The sequence below is a fragment of the Pan paniscus genome, chromosome 6, assembly GCF_029289425.2.
Source record: "Pan paniscus chromosome 6, NHGRI_mPanPan1-v2.0_pri, whole genome shotgun sequence".
In the NCBI taxonomy this organism is placed as follows: Eukaryota; Metazoa; Chordata; class Mammalia; order Primates; family Hominidae; genus Pan; species Pan paniscus.
The window spans coordinates 90,105,998-90,129,454 of record NC_073255.2 but is presented as its reverse complement, the minus strand read 5'-3'; the positions used below and the strand labels follow the sequence as shown (position 1 = coordinate 90,129,454).

At 52.8% G+C, this 23,457-nt stretch overlaps 1 protein-coding gene across 1 annotated transcript; it reads left to right on the top strand.

Moving 5' to 3' along the window:
• The first annotated feature begins 1,395 nt into the window (after positions 1–1,395).
• NCF1 (neutrophil cytosolic factor 1) lies at positions 1,396–22,242 on the top strand. Its single transcript, XM_003810304.6, has 11 exons — positions 1,396–1,874; positions 5,037–5,117; positions 6,865–6,940; positions 7,040–7,205; positions 8,563–8,618; positions 10,731–10,853; positions 11,317–11,424; positions 12,979–13,096; positions 15,782–15,886; positions 16,356–16,501; positions 16,836–22,242. Exons 1-11 carry the CDS (start codon positions 1,803–1,805, stop codon positions 16,955–16,957), a joined length of 1,173 nt encoding a protein of 390 aa, XP_003810352.1. The 5' UTR covers positions 1,396–1,802; the 3' UTR covers positions 16,958–22,242.
• The last annotated feature ends 1,215 nt before the right edge of the window (positions 22,243–23,457 follow it).

Below are 23,457 nucleotides of genomic sequence, written 5' to 3'. Positions count from 1 at the left end.
GCCAGACCTCAACCCTCACCCCCAGGAGATCAGGTCCAGACCACGAGCTGACCCTGGACTCAGGCAAGGGTGAGTTGGTGCAGCCCCGGCCTGCTGGGAGGCACAGGCTGCAGCAGGCTGCCTGGGGCTGAGGCCCGCCACTCATGAACTCATGACCTTGAATGAGCTCCAAAAGCTCTGGGCCTCCCAGGCTCTAGGGGGAGTGGGAGAGAGAGGCCTCAGCCTGTCCCTGGGCATGCTGCCCCCTCCTCACCTCTTTGTCCCAAATCCCCTTCCTGGCAAAGCTGACAGTCTTAATATCACTCTGGAGAAAACTGAGTCAGCCCTGAGGAACAATTCAATGAACCATTTGCTTACTTGAGGATTGGAACTCAAGTCTCACTCAAAGTCTGTGCCATTTTCGTCCCAGCTGTCACTGGCCCTCATCCACACACACCCAAGGATGAGCATCTAACGCTTGCATGCACACTCCCATGCCCGCGTTCATTCACTCATTCATTCATTCATTGACTCATTCATTCATTCACTCAGTGAATGTTGCAGTCACGATCCAAATATTTATGGCCTCTGTGTGCCAGGCACTAGATGGAGGGGCTGGGGCTAGAGCCCCTGATAACCCGGTCATGCCCTAGCTTTCCTGGGACACACATTGTGGTAAGGGGAGACTAAAAAAATTAAGTCAGGCCAGGCACGGTGGCTCATGCCTGAATCCCAGCACTTTGGGAGGCCGAGGCGAGTGAATTACCTGAGGTCAGGAGTTCAAGACCAGCCTGGCCAACATGGAGAAACCCAGTCTCTAATTAAAAAAAAAAAAAAAATTAGCCAGGTGTGGTGGCACATGCCTGTAATCCCAGCTACTCAGGAGACTAAGGCAAGAGAATTGCTTGAACCCAGGAGGCGGAGGTTGCGGTGAGCCGAGATCGCGCCATTGCACTCCAGCCTGGGAAACAAGAGCGAGACTCCATCTCAAAAAAAAAAAAAGTGAGAGGCAGAGGCAGGAGGATCACTAGAGGCCAGTAGTTTGAGACCATCCTGGGCAACATAGCAGGACCCTGTCTGTACAAAAAAATTAAAAAAAAATTAGCCGGGCATGGTGGCACACACCTGTAGTCCCAGCTACTCCAGAGGCTGAGGCAAGAGGATCGCTGGAGCCCAGGAGTTGGAGGCTGCAGTGAACTGTGATCCCACCACTGCGCTTAAGCCTGGATAACAAAGCAAGACGCTGTCTCAAATAACAATAGCAATAATAATAAAGAAAAATTAAATGCAATTTGCGATGCATCAGTGATAAGTGCTCTGCAGAAAAAGGAGGCAGGAAGAGGCTGAGAAAGGTATGAGGTTTGCTATGCAATGTGAAGTTATCAAGGAAGGCTTCTCGGAAGAGGTGACATTTGAGCAGAGAAATGGAGGAGAGTTATGGAGGGAAGACGGTGAATGGGGGGAACATGGTCAAGACCAGGAATATGGTCAAGGGGGTAAAGATGGTCAAGGGGACGCAGCAAATGCAAAGGCCCTGAGGCAGGAGCAGCTTGATTCACCCCCAAAACCCGTGGGGCCCGTGCAGGCGACGGGAAGGACAAGTGTAAACCCTTTTCCTTGTCCCTGCAGGTGTGTGTGAACATGAGTCTGCCCATGTTTACACCCTGCAAGCCTGAAGAGTCCCCAGAAACTGAAAGAAGAAGCAAAGCCCTTTCTGTACCCTCCCTGCCCCGTGTCCCGACCGCGACAAAAGCGACTTCCTCTTTCCAGTGCATTTAAGGCGCAGCCTGGAAGTGCCAGGGAGCACTGGAGGCCACCCAGTCATGGGGGACACCTTCATCCGTCACATCGCCTTGCTGGGCTTTGAGAAGCGCTTCGTACCCAGCCAGCACTATGTGAGTAGCTGGTGGAGGGCATCCCGTGGGGGGAATACGGGAGGGACAGCACGGCCACCCTTGCAGTCCCAGGGCCAACCAGCTCCAGTGAGGACTAACGGGGCAGGGTCTTGGGCACCTGGTCCCTGGTCTTTGAGCCTGGATCTACCCCTCTGATCCCTGGGAAGACAGTTCCCTTGGACCCACCCTGGGCCCCAGCCCTTTACTGTCCCCGCCTGTGTCCCCAGCCAGGCCCTCAGCCTTAGCCAGGAGTCCTCTTTCTGCTCCCCTGCCATGGCCAGGCAGCCCAGCGCTCTCTCAGGTCCAAGGCCCACTCCTCCAGGAAGCCTTCCCTGACTAGCCCAGCTATCAGAGAGTGGCCCTCCCAAGAGGGAGGCCTGGAAACTAAAGCTCTCTCTCTCCCCAGCTGCCTGTAGTGTCAGTTAGAGTCTTATCCTCTCCAGTAGGGTGACACCACGACAGGGGCCAATAGAGTCCTCCCATCTGTCCCCAAGGAGGCTGGACAAATGCCTGCTCAGACACACAAGTCCACTGGGTCCCCTAATCCCATAGGAAGGCCAGGGAGGAACTACATTTAGGAAATTGAAGCTTGTATGGAACATTTAGTCCTATGTGCCAAGACCTTTCTCTTTTTTGTTATTTTTTGTTTTTTGAGACAGAGTCTTGATCTGTTGCCCAGGCCAGAGTGCAGTGGCACGATCTCAGCTCACTGCAACCTCCGCCTTCCAGGTTCAACTGGTTCTCCTGCCTCAGCCTCCAGAGTAGTTGGGATTACAGGTGCCCACCACCACGCCTGGCTAATTTTTGTATTTTTAGTAGAGACAGGGTTTCACCATGTTGGCCAGACTGGTCTCAAACTCCTGACCTCAAGTGATCCACCCGCCTCGGCCTCCCAAAGTGCTGGGATTACAGGCTTGAGCCACCGTGCCTGGCCTGTTTTTTTGAAATGAGGTCTGGAGTGCAGTGGTGCGATCATAGTTCGCTGCAGCCTCGACCTCCCAGGCCCAAGTGATCCTCCTGCCTCAGCCCCTTGAGTAGCTGGGGCTACAGGCGCACACCACCATGCCTGGCTAGTTTTTAAAATTTTTGTGGAGATGAGGTTTCACTATGTTGTCCAGGCTAATCTTGAACTCCTCGGCTTAAGCAACCCTCTGGTCTCAGCCTCCCACAGTGCTAGGATTACAAGCGTGAGCTACCGTGCCTAGTCACTTTTCTCCTTTTCTTTGTAACTTTCAGTTTTGAAATTTCAAATTTACAGAAAGGCTACTGGGTATCAAAACGGTACCAGTCACTCCAATAGTCTTTCACTCACCTTCATCCACACCTCTCTTTCTGGGGATATTTTCTGAATTATTTGAGAGTGAGTCGAAGACGTGTTTCTTTACCTCTGAATACTAGTTGTTGGGCATTTCTTAAAATCAAGGCATTCTCTTACATAATCACAACGCACGTGTCAAAATCAGGAAATTAACATGGACAAAACACCATTATCCACCCACAGACTTTACTGAGGTTTCCCCGATTATTCTGCTTGTCCTCTGCAGTGAAAACTTTTTTCAGGTCTAGGATCCAGTCAAGGATCAATGTCATAGCCTTTAACCTTCTTTAATCTGGATCAGTCTTTTTTTCTTTTTCTTTTTCTTTTTTTGGACACGGAATCTCACTCTGTTGCCAGACTGGAGTGCAGTGGTGCAATCTCGGCTCATTGCAACCTCTGCCTCCTGGGTTCAAGAGATTCTCCTGCCTCAGCCTCCCAAGTAGCTGGGAATACAGGTGCGCGCCACCACGCCCAGCTCGTATTTTTTGGTAGAGACAGGGTTTTGCCATATTGATTCTGGATCAGTCTTTTTTTTTTTTTATGAGATGGAGTCTTACTCTGTCACCCAGGCTGGAGTGCAATGGCACAGTCTCCACTCACTGCATCCTCCGCCTCCCAGGTTCAAGCAATTCTCGTGCCTCAGCCTCCTGAGTAGCTGGGATTACAGGCATGCGCCACCATGCCCGGCTAATTTTTGTATTTTTAGTAGAGACAGGGTTTCACCATGTTGGCCAGGCTGATCTCGAACTCCTGACCTCAGGTGATCTGCCCGCCTCGACCTCCCAAAGTGCTGGGATTACAGGCGTGAGCCACCGTGCCAGCGGATTCTGGATCGGTCTTAATCAGTCTTTGTCTTTTGCAACTTTGATGTTTTGCAGAGAGCAGACCAGTTACATTGTAGAATGTCCCTTAGTTTGGGTTTATCTTCATTAGATTCAGTTTGTGTATCCAGGGCAGTGGATCTTAGATGCAATTCTGTCTTCTTTTTAATTTTTTTGAGAGGGAGTCTCGCTCTGTCACCCAGGCTGGAGTGCAGTGGCACAACCTCAGCTCACTGCAGCCTCCGCCTCCCGGGTTCAAGCAATTCTCCTGTCCCAGCCTCCCAAGTAGCTGGGATTACAGGTGCCCATCACCACTACCAGGTAATTTTTGTGTTTTCAGTAGAGACAGGGTTTCACCATATTGGTCAGGCTGGTCTTGAACGCCTGACCTCAGGTTATCCACCTGCCTTGGCCTCCCAAAGGGCTGGGATTACAGACAGGAGCCACCATGCCCAGCCTCCCTGCCCCTCCCCTCCCCTCCCCTCTCCTCCTGTCCCCTCCCTTCCCCTCCCCTCCCCACCCAAGCTGGAGTGCAGTGGTGCAATCATAGCTCACTAAAGCCTTGACCTCCAAGTCTCAAGCAATTCTCCTGCCTCACCTGGGGCCACAGGTGTGCGGCACCACACCCGGACAATTTTTGTGTTTTTAGTAGATATGGGGGTCTCGCTATGTTGCCCAGGCTGGTCTCAAACTCTTGGACTCAAGCGATCTTCCCACCTCGGTACTAAAAAGTGCTGGGATTCCAGGTGTGAGCCACCGTGCCCAGCCTAGGTCCTACTTTTATCTCCAATTTACAGATGAGTCCATTTGAGAGAAGCTGACCCTCTTGCCCTGGGTCTCAAGGCTGGGGCGTGGCAGCACTTGGGTCCACGTTTGTGCCCTTTCTGCAATCCAGGACAACCGCAAAGATGGTCCTCACCCCAATCCTCTGGGCTTCCTCCAGTGGGTAGTGGGATCCTGGGTGCACACAGCAAAGCCTCTTTGGAGGCTGAATGGGGTCCCCCGACTCTGGCTTTCCCCCAGGTGTACATGTTCCTGGTGAAATGGCAGGACCTGTCGGAGAAGGTGGTCTACCGGCGCTTCACTGAGATCTACGAGTTCCATGTGAGTGTGGGGACGGAGGAGGGACAGGGACCCACCGTTCCAGCTCCACCCTTTGGGAAGGACCTTAGCCCAGGTGATGGGGAAACTGCAGAACCCAGAATCCCCTCCCAGACCACAGTTAAAGGGGATTTATTTATTTATATAAATTTTTGTGACAGGGTCTTGCTCTGTCACCCAGGGTCTTGCTCTGTCACCACTCTGAACACCTCATGTTCTCTGATTACAGGCATGAGCCCCCACGCTCGGCCTTTTAGGTGGTTTTGAGAGGTATTTAGGTTTGCAGTGCAGGGGCGCAATCATAGCTCACTGCAGCCTCGACCTCTGGGGCTCAAGCGATCCTCCTGCCTCAGCCTCCTGAGTAGCTGGGACTATAGGTGCGCGTCACCATGTGTGGCTAATTTTTGTATTTTTTATAAAGATGGGGATCTCACTATGTTGCCCAGGCTGGTCTTGAACTCCAGACCTCAAGTGATCCTCCTGCCTTGGCCTCCCAAAGCTAAGGGGGCATTAAAAGAAAAAAACATTTTTCCCCCTGAAACATTTAAGTAGTCTTACTGAAAACAATAAAACACAGAAACACCAGATTCTCATTTTAAAGTAAAACAGGATCTCCCAGAACCTTCCTAGAATGGAACCATTCTTGTCGCTTTTGAAAAACAAAGCCAAGTTCTAGATCCCAAATAAATGCACCTGCTGGTGAACATTCTCCTTGTGGTTCTCGTCCCTACGTTAGTTATTTTCCTAAATTTTACATTTGTACCTTTTTAAGAATGAGTTATCAGTTTTTTTATATTTGCTTTTCTTTTGAGATGGGGTCTTGCTCTGTCACCCAGGCTGGGGTGCAGTGGTGCAATCACGGCTCACTGCAGCCTCAACCTCCAGGGCTGAAGCGATTCTCCCATCTCAGCCTCCCATGTTGAGATCACAGGTGTGCACCACCACACCTGGCTCCTTTTCCTGATTTGTTTTTTGTAGAGATGGGATTTCGCTATGTTGCCCAGGCTGGTCTCTAACTCCTGGACTCAAGTGATCCTCCCACCTCAGCCTCCCAAATTGCTAGGATTACAGGTTTGAGCCCCTGCACCTGGTCAACCTGAGTTTTAAGAGGATCCCTTTGGCGACTGGATTGAGGACAGACAAGAGTGGACGGGGGACACAAGGAGGCCATTTTCGTTATCCAGGCCTGGTAGTGGCTAGGGCCAGGAGGGTGGGGTTGGTGGGAAGCAGTCAGATCCCAAAGAGATTTGGGGATTGGAAGCAAAAGGATTTGCTGGTGACTTGCACATGGGAGGGAGAGAGGTCAGTGCCTCTGCTAATCAAGGAATCCAGATTGCCACCGAAATTTCTAGGCCCGAGATATTTAGGTAGTGTCTCACTCTGTCACCCAGGATGGAGTGCAGTGGCGCCATCTCGGCTCACTGTAACCTCCGCCTCCCAGGTTTAAGCGATTCTCCCACCTCAGCCTCCTGAGTAGCTGGGATTACAGGCATGTGCCACCACTCCCGGCTAATTTTTGTATTTTTAGTAGAGACGGGGTTTCACCACGTTGGCCAGGCTGGTCTTGAACTCCTGACCTCAAGTGATCCACCCACGACAGCCTCCCAAAGTGCTGGGATTACAGGCGTGAGCCACCATGCTCGGCCTTTTAGGTGGTTTTGAGAGGTATTTAGGTCACTTCCAATCTCGTGCTTTTCCAAGTGTTGTAAACTACAAATATTCCTTCACGTCTTGTCTTTTTAATGTTTAGAAAACCTTAAAAGAAATGTTCCCTATTGAGGCAGGGGCGATCAATCCAGAGAACAGGATCATCCCCCACCTCCCAGGTGAGCACGGGGCTGAGCCGCCTGTCAGGGGGTCATTGGCGGGGGCTCACCTGCCCTCCCAGCCCCTCTCGGGCTTGACCTCATGTTCTCTGGTGCCAGCTCCCAAGTGGTTTGACGGGCAGCGGGCCGCCGAGAACCGCCAGGGCACACTTACCGAGTACTGCAGCACGCTCATGAGCCTGCCCACCAAGATCTCCCGCTGTCCCCACCTCCTCGACTTCTTCAAGGTGCGCCCTGATGACCTCAAGCTCCCCACGGACAACCAGTGAGTGAACTTTTCACCCTGCCAGGTGGGAGAGAGAAGGAGGGGTGGGACTTTCTGTGTTTTGCAGATGAGGAAACCAAGGCTCAGAGAGGGAAAGCCACCTTCCCAGAGCCACACAGCCAGAAAGAGGAGGCAAATTCCACCTCCGGCCCCTGTGACCCCGCCAAGCCTCCACCTTAATCTTTCACACCTCAGGGCACTGGGGGAAGCGCTCGGGGCTGGAGGTTCAAAGTCCTGGGTCCTCATCCTGACATTATGGCCACCTGGCCATGGGACCTGGAGCCAGTCACCACTGCTCTCTGAATGCAGGTTCTCCATTTCTATAATGGGCAGTGAGGATCAGATGAAGCATTGGGTGTCTTGCGGAGCCCCCCAGAAGGATGTGGGGTTGATGCCTCTGCTAAGTGCTGAGCATGTCTGGGGTCTCCTGTACCCAGGACCCTGTGTGGAAGGCACCCGAGAGGCTGAGGGAGCTCCAGGCAGGCTGGGGAAGTCCCCTTCTCCACTCCTCTCTGGTCACTGAAGCTCGAAGTGGGGAGCATGAGGACAGGACGTTACCCCTTGTCAAGGCACCCAGGCTGCCAAGACACAGACAAGCAGCATTGCTCCGGCCAGCACTTATTGACGCTTGAAGATGTCCCCTGGCCCAAGGAAGGGCAGTTATCATCAGCCCGGGAGGCGGGGGAAGGATGGACTCTGCAGTGGGGTCCGCTTCTCATTGCCTGCTCTCTCAGGGCTCCAGAAGGAGGAAGAGGCCGGGCACAGTGGCTCACACCTAGAATCCCAGCACTTTGGAAGGTCGAGGTGGGCAGATCACCTGAGGTTGGGAGTTTGAGACCAGCCTGGCCAACGTGGTGAAACCCCATCTCTACCAAAAATATAAAAATTTAGTCAGGCATGGTGGTGTGCGCTTGTAATCCCAGCTACTTGGGAGGCCAAGGCAGGAGAATCGCTTGAACCCGGGAGGCAGAGGTTGCAGTGAGCTGAGACTGCGCCACTGCACTCCAGCCTGGGTGACAGAGCGAGACTCTGTCTAAGAAAAAAAAAAGAAAAGAAGAAAGAAGATGGCCTGGGAGCCCGCAAGAGCATTTTCTAGGCTTAGGGCATCCTTTGGGTCTGCAGAAGGCTATGCAGTGTCCTCCTCATGTCCCTCCCTTGGGCTGCCCGAGCAGATCCGCCCGCCCCCATCACTTCCTGAAGCCCTTCCTCAGCCAGTCCAGTTGCTGTCTTCTCTCCGCAGTGCCCCTTCCCTTCCCCGGGTCCCTCTTCTCTTGGGAAGTTCTTCTGCAGGTCTACCCAGTGCCTCTCCTTCCTCCATGGGAAGCCAAGGGTCTCACCCAGACTGTTCTCTCCTCAGGACAAAAAAGCCAGAGACATACTTGATGCCCAAAGATGGCAAGAGTACCGCGACAGGTGAGAGGACGGGGGGCAGCTGGCAGGGGGGTCACCCTGAGGAGACCCAGAGTGTTCAGGGAATGGAGCAGGGGCTGGGAGCAGGCTGGGAGGGCTCACAGCTACCCTGCTGAAGAACTGGGTCTTTGGGCCGGGTGCGGTTGCTCATGCCTGTAATCCCAGCAGTTTGGGAGGCCGAGGCAGGTGGATCACTTGAGGTCAGGAGTTTGAGACCAGCCTGGCCAACATGGAGAAACCCTGTCTCTACTAAAAATCCAAATTAGCCAGGCGTGGTGACAGGTGCCTGTAGTCCCAGCCACTTGGGAGGCTGAGGCAGGAGAATTGCTTGAACCCGGAAGACGGAGTTTGCAGTGAGCCGAGATCGTGCCACTGCACTCCAGCCTGGGCAACAGAGCCAGACTCCATCTCAAAAAAAAAAAAAAAGAAGAAGAAGAATTGGGTCTTTGGAAGGTCCCTGGAGACTGAAAGGAGCCCTTTGCAGGTGGCAGTGCAGAGACCAGCGCAGACCCTTGCTACTGGCAGCCAGGGGAGTGTTTGCGGCTGAATGAATGAACAGGTTTTGGAGGGCAGCGTGGCCTTCAGAGGCGATGCAGGGCTGTGGCAGTTTCTAATACTTATTGCACAGTCACTGCTAATAACAATAATAATAATAATACCTAACATTAATGGAGTGCTTACTCTGTGCCAGCCACTATTTTGTTTTTGTTGTTTTCAGTGACAGGGTCTCGCTCTGTTGCCCAGGCTGGAGTGAAGTGGTGGGAGCTCACTACATAGCTCACTACAGCCTCGACCTCCTGGGCTGAAGCGATCCTCCCACCTCAGCCTCCCAAGTAGCTGGGATTATAGGTGTGTGCCACCATGTCCAGCTAATTTTTAATTTTCTGGTAGAGATGGGGTCTCACTACATTGCCCAGGCTGGTCTTAAGCTCTTGGCCTCAAGCAACCCTCCTGCCTCAGCCTCCCAAAGTGCTGAGATTATAGACATGAGCCACTGTGCCCAGCTTTTTCTTCTTCTTATAAGGACACGAGGCCTGTTGGGTTAGGGCCCACTCTACTGACCTCATTTTAACTTAATTACCTCTTGAAAGGTACTTAAGAGTACCTTTCTCTTAATACACCCACACTGTAAGGTACTGGGTGGTTAGGACTTCAACATATGAATTTTGAGAAGGCGGATGTCAGCCAATAACAAACAGCATCAGCACCTCCACGGTTGGATGAAGGGCTGGTCAGAAATGCACACTCAGGTCCCACAGTGGACCTACTGAACAGGATAGGCATTTTAGCAAAATCCCAGGTATTCGGGTGCACCTTAAAGTTAGGAAAAGGTCAGGCACTGTGGCTCATGCCTGTAATCCCAGCACTTTGGGAGGCCGAGGCGGTTGAATCACCTGAGGTCAGGAGTTCGAGACCAGCCTGACCAATATCGTGAAACTCCATCTCTACTAAAAATACAAAAATTAGCCAGGTGTGGTGGTGGGTGCTTGTAGTCCCAGCTACTTGGGAGGCTGAGGCAGGTGAATTACTTGAACCTGGGAGGTGGAGGTTGCAATGAGCCAAGATTGCACCACTGCACTCCAGTGACAGAGCGAGACTCCATCTCAAAAAAAAAAAAAAAAAAAAAGTTGGGAAAAGGCCAGGTGCAGTGGCTCCACGCCTGTAATCCCAACACTTTAAGAGGCTGAGGTGGGAGAATCCTTTGAGCCCAGGAGTTCGAGACCAGCCTGGGCATTGTCCCAAGACCTTGTCTTTACAAAAAATTAGCCGGGTGTGGTGGCATACGTCTGTGGTCCCAGCTATTCGGGAGGCTGAGGCAGGGAGATTGCTTGAGCCTAGGAGTCCAGGGCTGTAGTGAGCTGTGATCACGTCACTGTACTCTAGCCTGGGCAACAGAGCAAGACTCTGTCTCCAAAAAAGAAAATAAAGTTGGGAAAGGCTCACTAACTTCATCAGATGAGAACAAGGACATGTTTGAAGTGTGAGGCCGAAGCCTGGAGAATGCTATGCGCCCAGGAAATGCAGGGCAGCAGAGACTCAAAATGCCAGAGCCTGTTCTGGAGGCCCAGATGGGCCCTGCAGTGCCCACTCACCCTGCCCTCCCTCTTGCCCCAGACATCACCGGCCCCATCATCCTGCAGACGTACCGCGCCATTGCCGACTACGAGAAGACCTCGGGCTCCGAGATGGCTCTGTCCACGGGGGACGTGGTGGAGGTCGTGGAGAAGAGCGAGAGCGGTCAGACCTCCCACCTTACGGGGCTCCTTCCCCTGGTGCTCAGGAACCCACAGCCACAAGCCCCCTGCCAAGGCTCAGGCAGCCTGGCCCCTGGGAGGACTCCGGCTCTGTTAGGGGCCCTAAATGTCCTCCCCACACTGTGGGTCGCCTTCTCTCTTAGTGTGCACCCTGTGGTGGCTGTGGGCATCTGTGCATGGCAGGCCGGGGCGGGGCATGTCTGTGTGTTCTGTCTGGATGGGTATGGGACCGTCTGTTCATTATGAAGTGGGCTCAGAGCTGTGATTCTGTGAGCATGTGTGCATGCATGCATGTGACCTCATTGTCCAGTGTGGTAAAGGTGACATTTCCAAATCTGAGCACTGGACATCAGTGTGTCTGTGTCCCTGTGTCCTCACCATCCCTGATGGCTGCAGGGAGCCGCTGGGCCCTGCCCCTCAGTCACATTCCCGCACCTCTGGCACAGGTTGGTGGTTCTGTCAGATGAAAGCAAAGCGAGGCTGGATCCCAGCGTCCTTCCTCGAGCCCCTGGACAGTCCTGACGAGACGGAAGACCCTGAGCCCAACTATGCAGGTGCCCCCTGCCCTCCGAGGCCGTAGGGGTGTGGGAGAAAGGGGCAGGCAGGGCTCAGGGATATTGAGTGACTGCTTTGGAGTCTGGGCTGGTTGCTGGCTTGGCAGAAAAGTCAGGGCTAAGACCTCATCGGCTCTGGCTTGGGGGCCCTGGCAGGTTGTGATGCCCTTGGTCTGGACAGGGAACCAGGAGGAGGAGCGGACGACTGGGGAGAGTGGGAGGCCAGTGGTGTCTGTGGATATGTGGCCAGGTTCAGTGGGAAGCTGAAGGATGAGCAGACCTTAGGCTCAGGAAGGAGGGCTGCCTGGAAGTGGGGGCATCATCACTGACCAGAAAGGGAAAACTGGCAGTGCCAGGGCTGGATGGGGCCTGCATTGAGCTTGAAAAAAACTATAATAGAATTGGTTACCATTTTATTTTATTATTTATTTATTTATTTTACTTTTTTGAGATAGAGGCTCACTCCCTTGCTAAGGCTGGAGTGCGGTGGTGCTATCTCAGCTCACTGCAACCTCTGCCTCCCAGGATCAAGTGATTCTCCAGCCTCAGCCTCCCCAAGTAGCTGAGATTACAAGCATGCACCACCATGCCTGGATAATTTTTGTATTTTTAGCTGAGACGGGGTTTCACCAGGTTGGCCAGACTGGTCTCGAACTTCTGACCTCAGGTGATCTGCCTGCCTCGGCCTCCCAAAGTGCTGGAATTACAGATGTGAGCCACTGTCCCTGGCCTGGTTACCCACATTTTAAAATGGAGTGATTTCACCCTTTTATGTGGATTTACAGCTTTTTTTTTTTTTTTTTTTTTGAGACAAAGTCTGGCTCTGTCACCCAGGCTGGAGTGCAGTAATGCAATCTCAGCTCACTGCAACCTTAGCCTCCTGGGTTCAAGCAATTCTCCTGCCTCAGCCACCCGAGTAGCTGGGATTACAGGCATGCACCACCACGCCAGGCTAATTTTTTGTATTTTTAGTAGAGATGGGGTTTCGCCATGTTGGCCAGGCTGGTCTCGAACTCCTGACCTCAGGTGATCCGCCCGCCTTGGCCTCCCAAAGTGCTAGGATTACAGGTGGGAACCACCTCACCCAGCCTGTGGCTATTGTTTAAACACTGGGAAGGCCTGCAGCCCCCAGGCCGACAGTTAGCTGCAGCTGAGCAGTTCCCAGTGCCAGGTAGACGGATGCTCCACCCACCTACTCATGGCTGATCTCTTGTCATAGTGAAGTGTCTGGACAGACCTTCATCGTTATGGGATCTCTGGTCCCCGGAGTGGGTGGCAATGAATGGGAGTGGACAAGCTCACCTGGGTGTAGGGGGCAGAGGGCAGAAGTCCAGAGTGTACCCCCAGAGTGGGTGCCAGCAGGAGCTTGCCGAGGGATCTGGGATGGAGCAGGAGGGTGGAGGGAGGAGACCCAGAAGAGGGGGAACTGTGGGCCCTGGGTGGGTCTGGAGTGCCTGGAGGAAGCCCAGGCGCAGAGAGGAGAAGATGGGATGGGTGGCGAGCCCCAGGCTGGGCCGACCTCACACTGTGCTCTGTGCCCCCGCCGTGGACCAGGTGAGCCATACGTCGCCATCAAGGCCTACACTGCTGTGGAGGGGGACGAGGTGTCCCTGCTCGAGGGTGAAGCTGTTGAGGTCATTCACAAGCTCCTGGACGGCTGGTGGGTCATCAGGTAGGAGGGCCCCTCTCCATCCAGAGCACCCATCTGAGTCAGCCCCAGCCAGGACGGGGTGTTTAGGGATCTGGGGTGACTTGTCCCTGGGACTCTGGGTAAGCCACTGCCCCTCTCTGGGCTTAGTTTCCATCTTAGTAGCAGGGAGGGATGAGCCCACCCTTGCCTGTCTTGTGGGGATCCAATGTCCTTGTCCAAGTGGGTGCATTTCTCCTTTGTGATTTAGGGTCTCTTCCCAACCATCTATTATTATTCCTTCTCTGGCAACATGGTGAACTGTTGTATAAATAATTACATTCCTAGCTGGGCGCAATGGCTCAGGCCTGTAATCCCAGCACTTTGGGAGCCCAGGGCAGGACGATCACGTGAGGTCAGGAGTTCGAGACTACCCTGGCCAACATGGCAAAACCCTATCTCTACTAAAAACACAAACATGAGCCGGGTGTGGTGGTGGGAGCCTGTAATCCCAGCTACTCGGGAGTCTGAGACAAGAGAATCGCTTCAACCCGGGAGGCGGAGGTTGCAGTGAGCCAAGATCGCGCCATTGCACTCCAGCCTGGGCAACGAGAGCGAAACTCCGTCTCAAAAAAAAAAAAAAAAAAAGATTACTTTCTTTTTATCATTCCTTTATCTTTTAAAGCTTTCTTGCAGTCAGGTGCAGTGTCTCATGCCTGTAATCCCAACACTTTGGGAAGCTGAGGTGGGAGGATCACTCAAGGCTACAAGTTCAAGACCAACCTGGGCAATGTAGGGAGACCTCTGTCTCTACAAAAAAAATTAAAAAATAGCTGGATGTGGTAGCACACACCTGTAGCCCCAGCTACTCAGGAGGCTGAGGTGAAAGGATCACTTGACCCCAGGAGTTGGAGGCTGCAGTGAGCTATGACTGCACCACTGCACCCCAGCCTGGGTGATGGAGCAAGACCCTGTCTCAAAAAAAAAAAAAAAAAAAAAAAAGCTTCCATTGCAATTCCCATCTGTTTATCCTCCAAATGAATGCAGAAATACTAATTATCTTTTTTCTGGTTCTGGGGAACACAGAATTCTAGCGGCTTGTGGAGCCATTTCCCTGGAGCCATGGGGCCTCCCAGGTCCTTTCCTGTGTCTTCATTTTTTACGAATTTTTTTATTTTTTGAGACAGGATCTTGCTCTGACTCCCAGGCTGGAGCACAATCATTGCTCACGCAAGCGATCCTCCCACCTCAGGCTCCCACGTAGCTGGGACTACAGGTGAGCACCACCACATCTGGCTAATGTTTTTTAATTTTTTTGTAGGGATGGGGTCTCACTATGGTGCCAAGACTAGTCTTAAACTCCTGGCCTCAAGAGTTCCTCCTGCCTTGGCCTCCCAAAGCACTGGGATTACAGGAATGAGCCTCCATGCTGAGCCTTTGCTGGCGTCTTCAGAGCCCTAGGTCACAGGGCCAGCCTGGCGCCCTGCCGCAAGCTTATCTTAAAGCTGGGACCACAACATGCATACCTGCAGCCGGGCCTGGGGCCAGAGGGCTTTGAGGCAGCATTTCTCAGCCTTTTAGACACACACTCTGTTAACCCCCATCCTGTGTCTCTGATAATCTTCTTGTGATCCTCCCACCAGCCAAGAATTGGGTTTTATGTGAACCTTGTATTATGCAAAGTTTTCTTTTGTTTTTTTTTCACTCCCAAATATAATATTGAGAATAGAAAGAAAGTCTTTTCAACAAATGGTGCTGGAACAGATGGATTTCCATACTGGAAAAAAAAAAAAAAAGAGCAAAAAACAAACCTAGACCCCTACCTCACACTGTACACATATGTTTACTTCAGATGGATCACAGGTTTATCCCAGAGTAAAACCTGAAACTAAAAACCATTTGGGGCTGGACAGGGAGCTCACGCCTGTAATCTCAGCACTTTGGGAGGCTGAGGCAGGTGGATCACTTGAGGTCAGGAGTTTGAGACCAGCCATGACCAACATGGTGAAATCCTGTCTCTACTAAAAAAATACAAAATTAACCAAGTGTGGTGGTGCATGCCTGTAATCCCAGCTACTTGGGAAGCTGAGGCAGGAGAATTGCTTGAACTTGGGAAGCAGAGGTTGCAATGAGCCGACATCATGTCATTGCACTCCAGCCTAGGCAACAAGAGCAAAACTCTGTCTTGGGGTTGGGCGGGGGAAAAGCATTTGGAAGAAAGCATAGAATTTGGTGGCTTGGAGGTAGGCAAAGGTTCGTAGGAGACAGAAGGCAGTTAACATAAAAGAAAAATTGGCAAATATAATCTGCCAATGTCTTCTTTTTTCTTTAATTTTTTCGGGAGGTAGAGATAGGGGTCTTGCTATGTTACCCAGGCTGATCTCCAACTCCTGGCCTCAAGCGATCCTCCCACCTAGATCCCTCAAAGTACTGGGATTACAGGTGTGAGCGACCGTGCCCTGCCCATTCTTGCCAATGTCTTATAGCAAATACCTGTCCCCTGCGGTGACCTGGATCTGCTAACCTCCACCCCTGCCTAGACTGTGGAAGGATTGCTGGAAGGGTCTCAGTTGCACAGACCAGGAAACTGAGGCCCACAGAGGCAGGTGTCCGGTTGTTTGCAACCTCTCAGCCTGTGCTAACCCCAATTGTTGAGAGAGAGCCCTGAAACCCTCTCCTCTGGGCGCCCCCAGGTGACTGCCCCAGCCTCAAGGGCTGCCTCTGTTGCAGGAAAGACGACGTCACAGGCTACTTCCCGTCCATGTACCTGCAAAAGTCGGGGCAAGACGTGTCCCAGGCCCAACGCCAGATCAAGCGGGGGGCGCCGCCCCGCAGGTAAGCGGGGGTCCCCGGGGCTGGGCGGGGTCGAGCGGGGCGCACCACGGGTTCGCTCTGTCTAGGCCATAGCTTGGCAGTGCCGGGGCGGGGGCTCTCAGCCTGGCAGGAGAGGCAGGACCCTCACGGGGGAAAGGGGCTGGACGCGCCTGGCCGCGGTGTGGGGCTGGCACAGGGGCGGAAGGAAAGCGGCGATGCCCGGGGGCTTTGGGGATGGGCAGTCCAGGGGGGCTCCCCGGAGAGGGGGACGACAGACCGAAGGCTGGTGAGGGGCGTGGAAAACCGCCCAGGCTCTGCTGCAGGGCAGGGTCCTTGTCGTGACGGGGGCAGCCGCCTCTTGTCCCGCTGGGGTCGTGCAGACTACCGGCCCCCTACTGCCCCCCACTTCCTCGGACCAGGGGTGCCCATCTGAGTCCCTGGGGGCAGGGGCGCACTCGGGCTTTGACGACGCCCTGTCCCACTGGGCCAGGTCGTCCATCCGCAACGCGCACAGCATCCACCAGCGGTCGCGGAAGCGCCTCAGCCAGGACGCCTATCGCCGCAACAGCGTCCGTTTTCTGCAGCAGCGACGCCGCCAGGCGCGGCCGGGACCGCAGAGCGCCGGGAGCCCGCTGGGTGAGTGCAGCGGGAGAGGGCAGGAAGGGCAAGCCCTAGGGGCGGAGTCAGCGGGAGAGGCGGGGCCAGAGGCAGGGCCAGAGTAGCGGGGCGGGACCAGAGGGCGGAATCAGAGGGAGAGGCGGGGACTGGAGGCGGGGCCAGAGGAGGAACCAGCGCTAGGGGGCGGAGCGATCCCTAAGAGGCGGAGTCAGAGGGAGAGGCACAAGCGGGAGGCGAGGCCAGAGCGCGGAGCAGGAGTTGGAGAACGCGGCGGGGCGAGGCCAGAGAGCGCTGTGGGCGGGGCCAGTGTGCGGGGCGGGGCGTCTGACTCGGCCCCGCTCTCTGCCCGCAGAGGAGGAGCGGCAGACGCAGCGCTCTAAACCGCAGCCGGCGGTGCCCCCGCGGCCGAGCGCCGACCTCATCCTGAACCGCTGCAGCGAGAGCACCAAGCGGAAGCTGGCGTCTGCCGTCTGAGGCTGGAGCGCAGTCCCCAGCTAGCGTCTCGGCCCTTGCCGCCCCGTGCCTGTATATACGTGTTCTATAGAGCCTGGCGTCTGGACGCCGAGGGCAGCCCCGACCCCTGTCCAGCGCGGCTCCCGCCACCCTCAATAAATGTTGCTTGGAGTGGACCGAGGCTCTGCAGGGATGCAGGGAGGGCCGGGCTCCGCCCCAGGGTTATTTCTAAGTTGAGGACAGGAGGTTGTGAGTTCTGCTGGGGGGAAGTTGCAAGAGCCGAGGTCTGGTTGCATGTTGCCCTGGTCTTGGCCAAGAACAGGTTTGCACAAGGCCAAGTTCAAGAGGAACTCCCGGTTTCCTGCTGACCGTTTGGTCAGAAACCACCTGCTTGGACTCTGGCGGAAGAGTCCTGAAGATGGGTGCACACAGTGCAGCAGGGCAGCCCTGTCTCATGACAGGAGACAGGCTGCCGTCCAGGGTGTAGGAGTGACCTCATAGCTGGGATAAAAAATATATTATAACTTAGGTTTGGGCGCGGTGGCTCACGCCTGTAACCCAGCACTTTGGGAGACCGAGGTGGGAGGATCCGTTGAGCTCAGGAGTTCGAGACCAGCCTGGCCAACATGGTGAAACCCCATCTCTACCAAAAATATAAAAATTAGCTGGGCGTGGTGGCATGCATCCATAATCCCAGCTACTGGGGAGGCTGAGGCATGAGAATCGCTTGAACCGGGGAGGCAGATGTTGCAGTGAGCCGAGAGGGCGCCACTGCACTCCAGCCTGGACTACAGAGCGAGACTCTATCTCAAAAAAAAAAAAAAAAAAAAAAAGTAACTTAGGTGCAGGGTGTCCTCTGTTATTCACTGAGACCGTGCCCCGGTTATGAGGTTGTACCAGAAAGCAAGTATTCACTATGCACACTATTCACCGCTCACCCTAGCATTGAAGCCAGCCTGTAGCCTGAAAGCCTTTGCTTTGAGGGCAGGTCTTTCCCCAAAATGCAGACACGAAGGTGCAAAGTGAAGCTGCCAGTCTTGCAAAAGATGTAACTTGTCACGAAGGCCACGAGTGGCAGGGAGAGCTGTCCCACATTTGCGGAAGTGGCTATGTGAGGACGGGGGAGGCGGGTCCCTTAGAGATAAGAGACAATCATAAAGGGAGATATCAGAGAAAATCATAAGGGGAGCAGATGGTTGTCAAGAGAATAGGCTGACCATCGAAGGACTGGCAGAAGCTTTCAGAAAACCACTGGACGGCTGGGCACAGTGGCTTAGGCCTGTAATCCCAGCACTTTGGGAGGCTGACGCGGGTGAATCACTTGAGGTCAGGAGTTCCAGACCAGCCTGGCCAACATGGTGAAACCCCATCTCTACAGAAAATATAAAAATTAGCCAGGCGTGGTGGCACAAGCCTAGAATCCCAGCTACTCGGGAGGCTGAGGCAGGAGAATGGCTTGAACCCGGGAGTCAGAGGCTGCAGTGAGTCGAGATTGTTCCACTGCACTCCAGCCTGGGTGACAGTGCAAGACTCCTTCTAAAAAAAAAAAAAGAAAAAAAAAAAAAAGAAAACCACTGCAGCTCTAAACTAGTTCTGCATTTTTGCAGACCCTGGTTTGCTGGAAAAGCCCAGCACCAAAGGCTATCATACAAAGCTGTGGGAAGTTGAATCACCAACCCTCACCCCTTCTACTTGTTCAGTTGCAGTTATAACCCATTTATTAAATACAGTATAAAATACCACGCCTCTAATCCGAGTGCTCTGGGAGGCCAAGGTGGAAGGATTGCTTGGGGCCAGGAGTTCAAGACCAGCCTGGGCCACACGGTGAGACCCATCTAGACAAACATTTTAAAAAATTAGACAGGTGTGGTGGTGTGCACCTGTAGTCCCAGGCTGGGTGGGAGGATCGCTTGAGCCCAGGAGTTTGAGGCTGCAGTAAGCTGTGATGGTGCCACTGTACTTCAGCCTGGGTGACAGAGCAAGACCCTGTCTCTAAAAAAAAACAAATTAAGGCCAGGCACAATGTTTCACTCCTGTAATCCCAGCACTTTGGGAGGCCGAGGCAGGCGGATGACTTGAGGCCAGGAGTTCGAGACCAGCTTGGCCAACATGGTGAAAGCTTGTCTCTGCTAAAAATACAACAACAAAAAAATTAGCCGGGTGTGGTGGTACACGTCTGTAATCCCAGGTACTCAGGAGGCTGAGGCGGAAGAATCACTTGAACCTGGGAGGCAGAGGTTACAGTGAGCCGAGATCACGCCACCACACTCCAGCCTGGGCGACAGAGCATGACTCTGTCTCAAAAATAAATAAATAAATAAAAATAAAAAAAATACATACATATAAAAAAGAAGGGAAAATACTTATTTTCATGATTGTTTCATTTTTTTCCAAGCTGAGGTCCTGACCAAATGTTTCCCCGTGGTTTTTGTATATTTCTGATCCCCTTAAAGTGGCCCTTGCAGCGTGCTGGGGAGGAGGCCTCTCGGTGGGTGGGTGATTGGGAAGCCACGCCCACAGGGAAGGGAGAAAAAAACTAAAGTTGCCTGCTCTAAGGGCTGCACCTCTGTTTAGCCAACAATTTTCTTGAGGCCAGTCATAGTGCTGGGCTCATTCCATCATCTCCAGTTCTGAGACCAACACTGTCTGGTAGGTGTTTTATGGATGAGGAAACCAAAGCTCATAAAATTAATTAAGTGGTTTGCTTATGAAATAATGCAAGAAAGCAACAGTGCTGGGAGGTGGAACCGGGTTTTTCTTTTCTTCTTCTTTTTTTTTTGATGGAGTTTCGCTCTTGTCACCCAGGTGGAGTACAATGGAGCGACCTCAGCTCACTGCAACCTCTGCCTCCCGGGTTCAAGTGATTCTCCTGCCTCAGCCTCCCGAGTAGCTGGGATTACAGGTGCCCGCCACCCTGCCCGGCTAATTTTTTGTATTTTTAGTAGAGATGAGGTTTCACCATGTTGGCCAGGCTGGTCTTGAACTCCTGACCTCAGGTAATCCGCCTGCCTTGGCTTTCCAAAGTGGTGGGATTACAGGCATGAGCCACTGTGGCTGGCCCAGGCTTTTCTTTTTGATTCTAAGGCCTTCCAGATCCAGTACTTTATCCTGACCCTGCAGAGCTCAGGATCTGTGGTTCAGGCCTGTGGCTCAGAGGAGGGAATATGGCACACAGGTACGTGCCAGGCCAAGTGTGAGGGGGTCTGGCTTCCAGGGCCCTCTGCAGACCCCTAGTCCCAGGGCCTGTGTTGGAGGAGAGATTGGCTCTTTCCTCTGCCCATCCTGGGATGAGAAGTCGGGGACTTGGAATAGATGCAGTGCAATCCCTGCCCCTGAAAATTGACAAAGACCCACCAAATCTAGCCCCTACTCCTAGGCTGGGCCCCTGCCCATCTCCCTGGACCTCACCACTCTCAAGGGCTCTCGTTTGCAGACACCCCATTGCCCTACTAAAAACCTCTCCTGGCCAGGCTTGGTGGCTCACGCCTGTAATCCCAGCACTTTGGGAGGCTGAGTTGGGTGGATCACCTGAGGTCAGGAGTTCCAGATCAGCCTGGCCAACATGGTGAAACCCCGTCTCTACTAAAAATACAAAAATTAGCTGGGTGTGGTGGGGGGCGCCTGTAATCCCAGCTGCTCGGGAGGCTGAGGTAGGAGAATTGCTTGAACTCGGGAGGCAGAGGTTACAGTGAGCTGAGATCGTGCCACTGCGCTCCAGCCTGGGCAACCGAGCAAGACTCCATCTCAAAAAAACAAACGAAAAACCTTTCCCAGCCATTCAGTCATTCCCACAGTCTCAGCTGAGTCCTATGAGTGACAGTGCATGTCAGTGGCCATCATATCTCAAGCCATCCTGGTCCCAACACACATTCCTGGGGCCTTGGGAATTGATTCAAAGCAGAACAGCTTCATGAATGGTCCGGCCAACAGGAGGCAGCCTAGGCTGAGCCCTACTGTCCCCTCCCTATCATCTGATTGGTGGAACACCAGGGAGCCACACACATGACAGATAATGAGGGCAGAGGCTGCATGACAGATACCTGCTGGGTCTCCATGTCAGGCACAGTGGCTGCTTAGGAATGAAGCACATGGGCCAGGTGTCGTGGCTCACACCTGTGATCCCAGCACTTTGGGAGGCCAAGGCGGGTGGATCACTTGAGGTCAGGGGTTCAAGATCAGCTTGGCCAACATGGTGAAACCCCGTCTCTACTAAAAAATACAAAAATTATTCGGTTGTGGTGGCGCATGCCTGTAGTCCCAGCTACTCGGGAGGCTGAGGCACGAGAATCACTAGAACCCGAGAGGCGGAGGTTGCACTGGGCCAAGATCACACCACTGCACTCCAGCCTGGGCGACAGAGCGACACTCCATCTCAAAAACAAAAAGTGAAGCACATGGACTTTGGAGTCACATGGACCCTGGTTTGAATCCTGACAACTCCTATAATGGCTGCGTGACCTGGAGCGAGCCACTTAGCCACTCTGAGCTTCAGCTTCCCGTCTATGAAAGGGGGCTGCTCTGGTCCTGCTGCTCGGCCACACCTCTGATATGTGGTGTGAACCAGTGCTCACTTCCACCAAGACCTGGACTCCCCTCCAACTCCCGTTATAAACCAGCCTATCTGGGATTCCTTCTCCAAAAGAGCGCTGAGCTTGCCAGACCCAGCTGTACCTGAAGTCAACGACAGGAACTGCCTGGAGTGGGGTCATTTCCCTGTGTCTAAGGATAGGCACCTGGGCTCCAACTGGGCTCCTGGCCTGGGGGTTGTTCTCTCCCTCCTGCACCCCCTGTCATTTTTATCAAAGTCCTTTTCTCCATTGCTTCCTGAGTGGGTCATTAGGTGGAGATCCACAGCCTTCCTCCATGCTGGTCGCGTGAATTCCCCCAATCTGGAAAGTATTCACAATTTTGTGTCACTAATTCCAGTGACTAATAGAGATTACACACACACACACACACACACACCTTCAAATGACAACCTGCCAGGAGAAAAATGCTATAAAGGGAAAGATATCACTTTGGGAAGCTGAGGCGAGTAGATCGCTTGAGCCTGGAAGTTTGAGACCAGCCTGGGCAACAAAGGGAGACCCTATCTCTACAAAAAAAAAAAAAAACTCCACAAAAATTAGCTGGGCATGGTAGCATGCACCTGTAGTCCCAGCTACTTGGAAGGCTGAGGTGGGAGGATCACTTGAACCCAGGAAACAGAGGTTGCAGTAAGCCAAGGTCACACCACTGCACTCCAGGCTGGGTGACAGAGCGAGCCCATTTCCTTGTTTTCAAAAATAAAAAAGGGAAAGATATTATTGGGTCAACAGAGAAAACTAGAGTATGAACAGTAAACTGGATAAAATAATTGCAACAACGTTCAATTTACTGAAGTTGGTAAAGGAAACGTTATTGTGTAAGAGAATATCCCTGTTCTCTGAAAATACTCACTGAAGTATTTAGGGGTAAATGATGTAGGTAACTTTCCCTTGAACGGTTCAGGAAAAAAATGCACATCCATTTATACACATATCATAGATACTCATAGACATTTGCTTATACACACTTACCATAGGCACTGATTATAGATACACATACACACATATGAGTGAGAGGGAGAAGGAGGGAAGGGGGTAGGGAGACAAAGTGATCCAATAATGAAACAAGGGTGAAATGTTAACAATTGAGAGTCTGGCTAAAGGGCATGTGAGTATTTTCCATACTATTTTTATTTTTGCAACTTTTCTTTTTTTTTTTGAGACAAAGTCTCACTCTGTCGCCCAGGCTGGAGTGCAATGGCACAATCTCGGCTCATTGCAACCTCTGTCTCCTGGGTTCAAGTGATTCTCCTGCCTCAGCCTCCTGAGTAGCTGGGATTACAGGCATGTGCCACCATATCCGGCAAATTTTTGTGTTTTTAGTAGAGACAGGGTTTCATCATGTTACCCAGGCTGGTCTTGAACTCCTGACCTCAAGTGATCCACCCGCCTTGGCCTCCCAAAGTGCTGGGATTACAGGTGTGAGCCACATGCTTGGCCACAACTTTTCGGTAACTATTCATAGTAAAAAACAAACAAAAAAAACCCTCTAAACCTTAACTTACTTTGTCTAACTTTTATAGGCAAAGTCTATGTTATTTGCTCTGGGGTTTTCCATTTTAAACCTGACCTTTCTGGTTCCGGGTGAAGGCAGAGACAGATAACATAGGATTATTGTATGTCAATATGTTTTCAACTATTTCTCCTGAAACTTGGAAACATATTAGACCATGTGGGATACCACGCGGACGGGAACGGGGGATAAATGTGTGTTCATATATACTCCTCCACAAATATACATGTCTCAGGCTGGGTGCAGTGGCTCACACCTGTAATTCCAGCACTTTGGGAGGCCAAGGCCGGCAGGTCACTTGAGGTCAGGAGTTTGTGACCAGCCTGGCCAACATGGTGAAACTCTATCTTTACTAAAAATACAAAAATGAGCCGGGCGTGGTGGTGGGCACCTGTAACCCCGGCTACTCGGGAGGCTGAAGC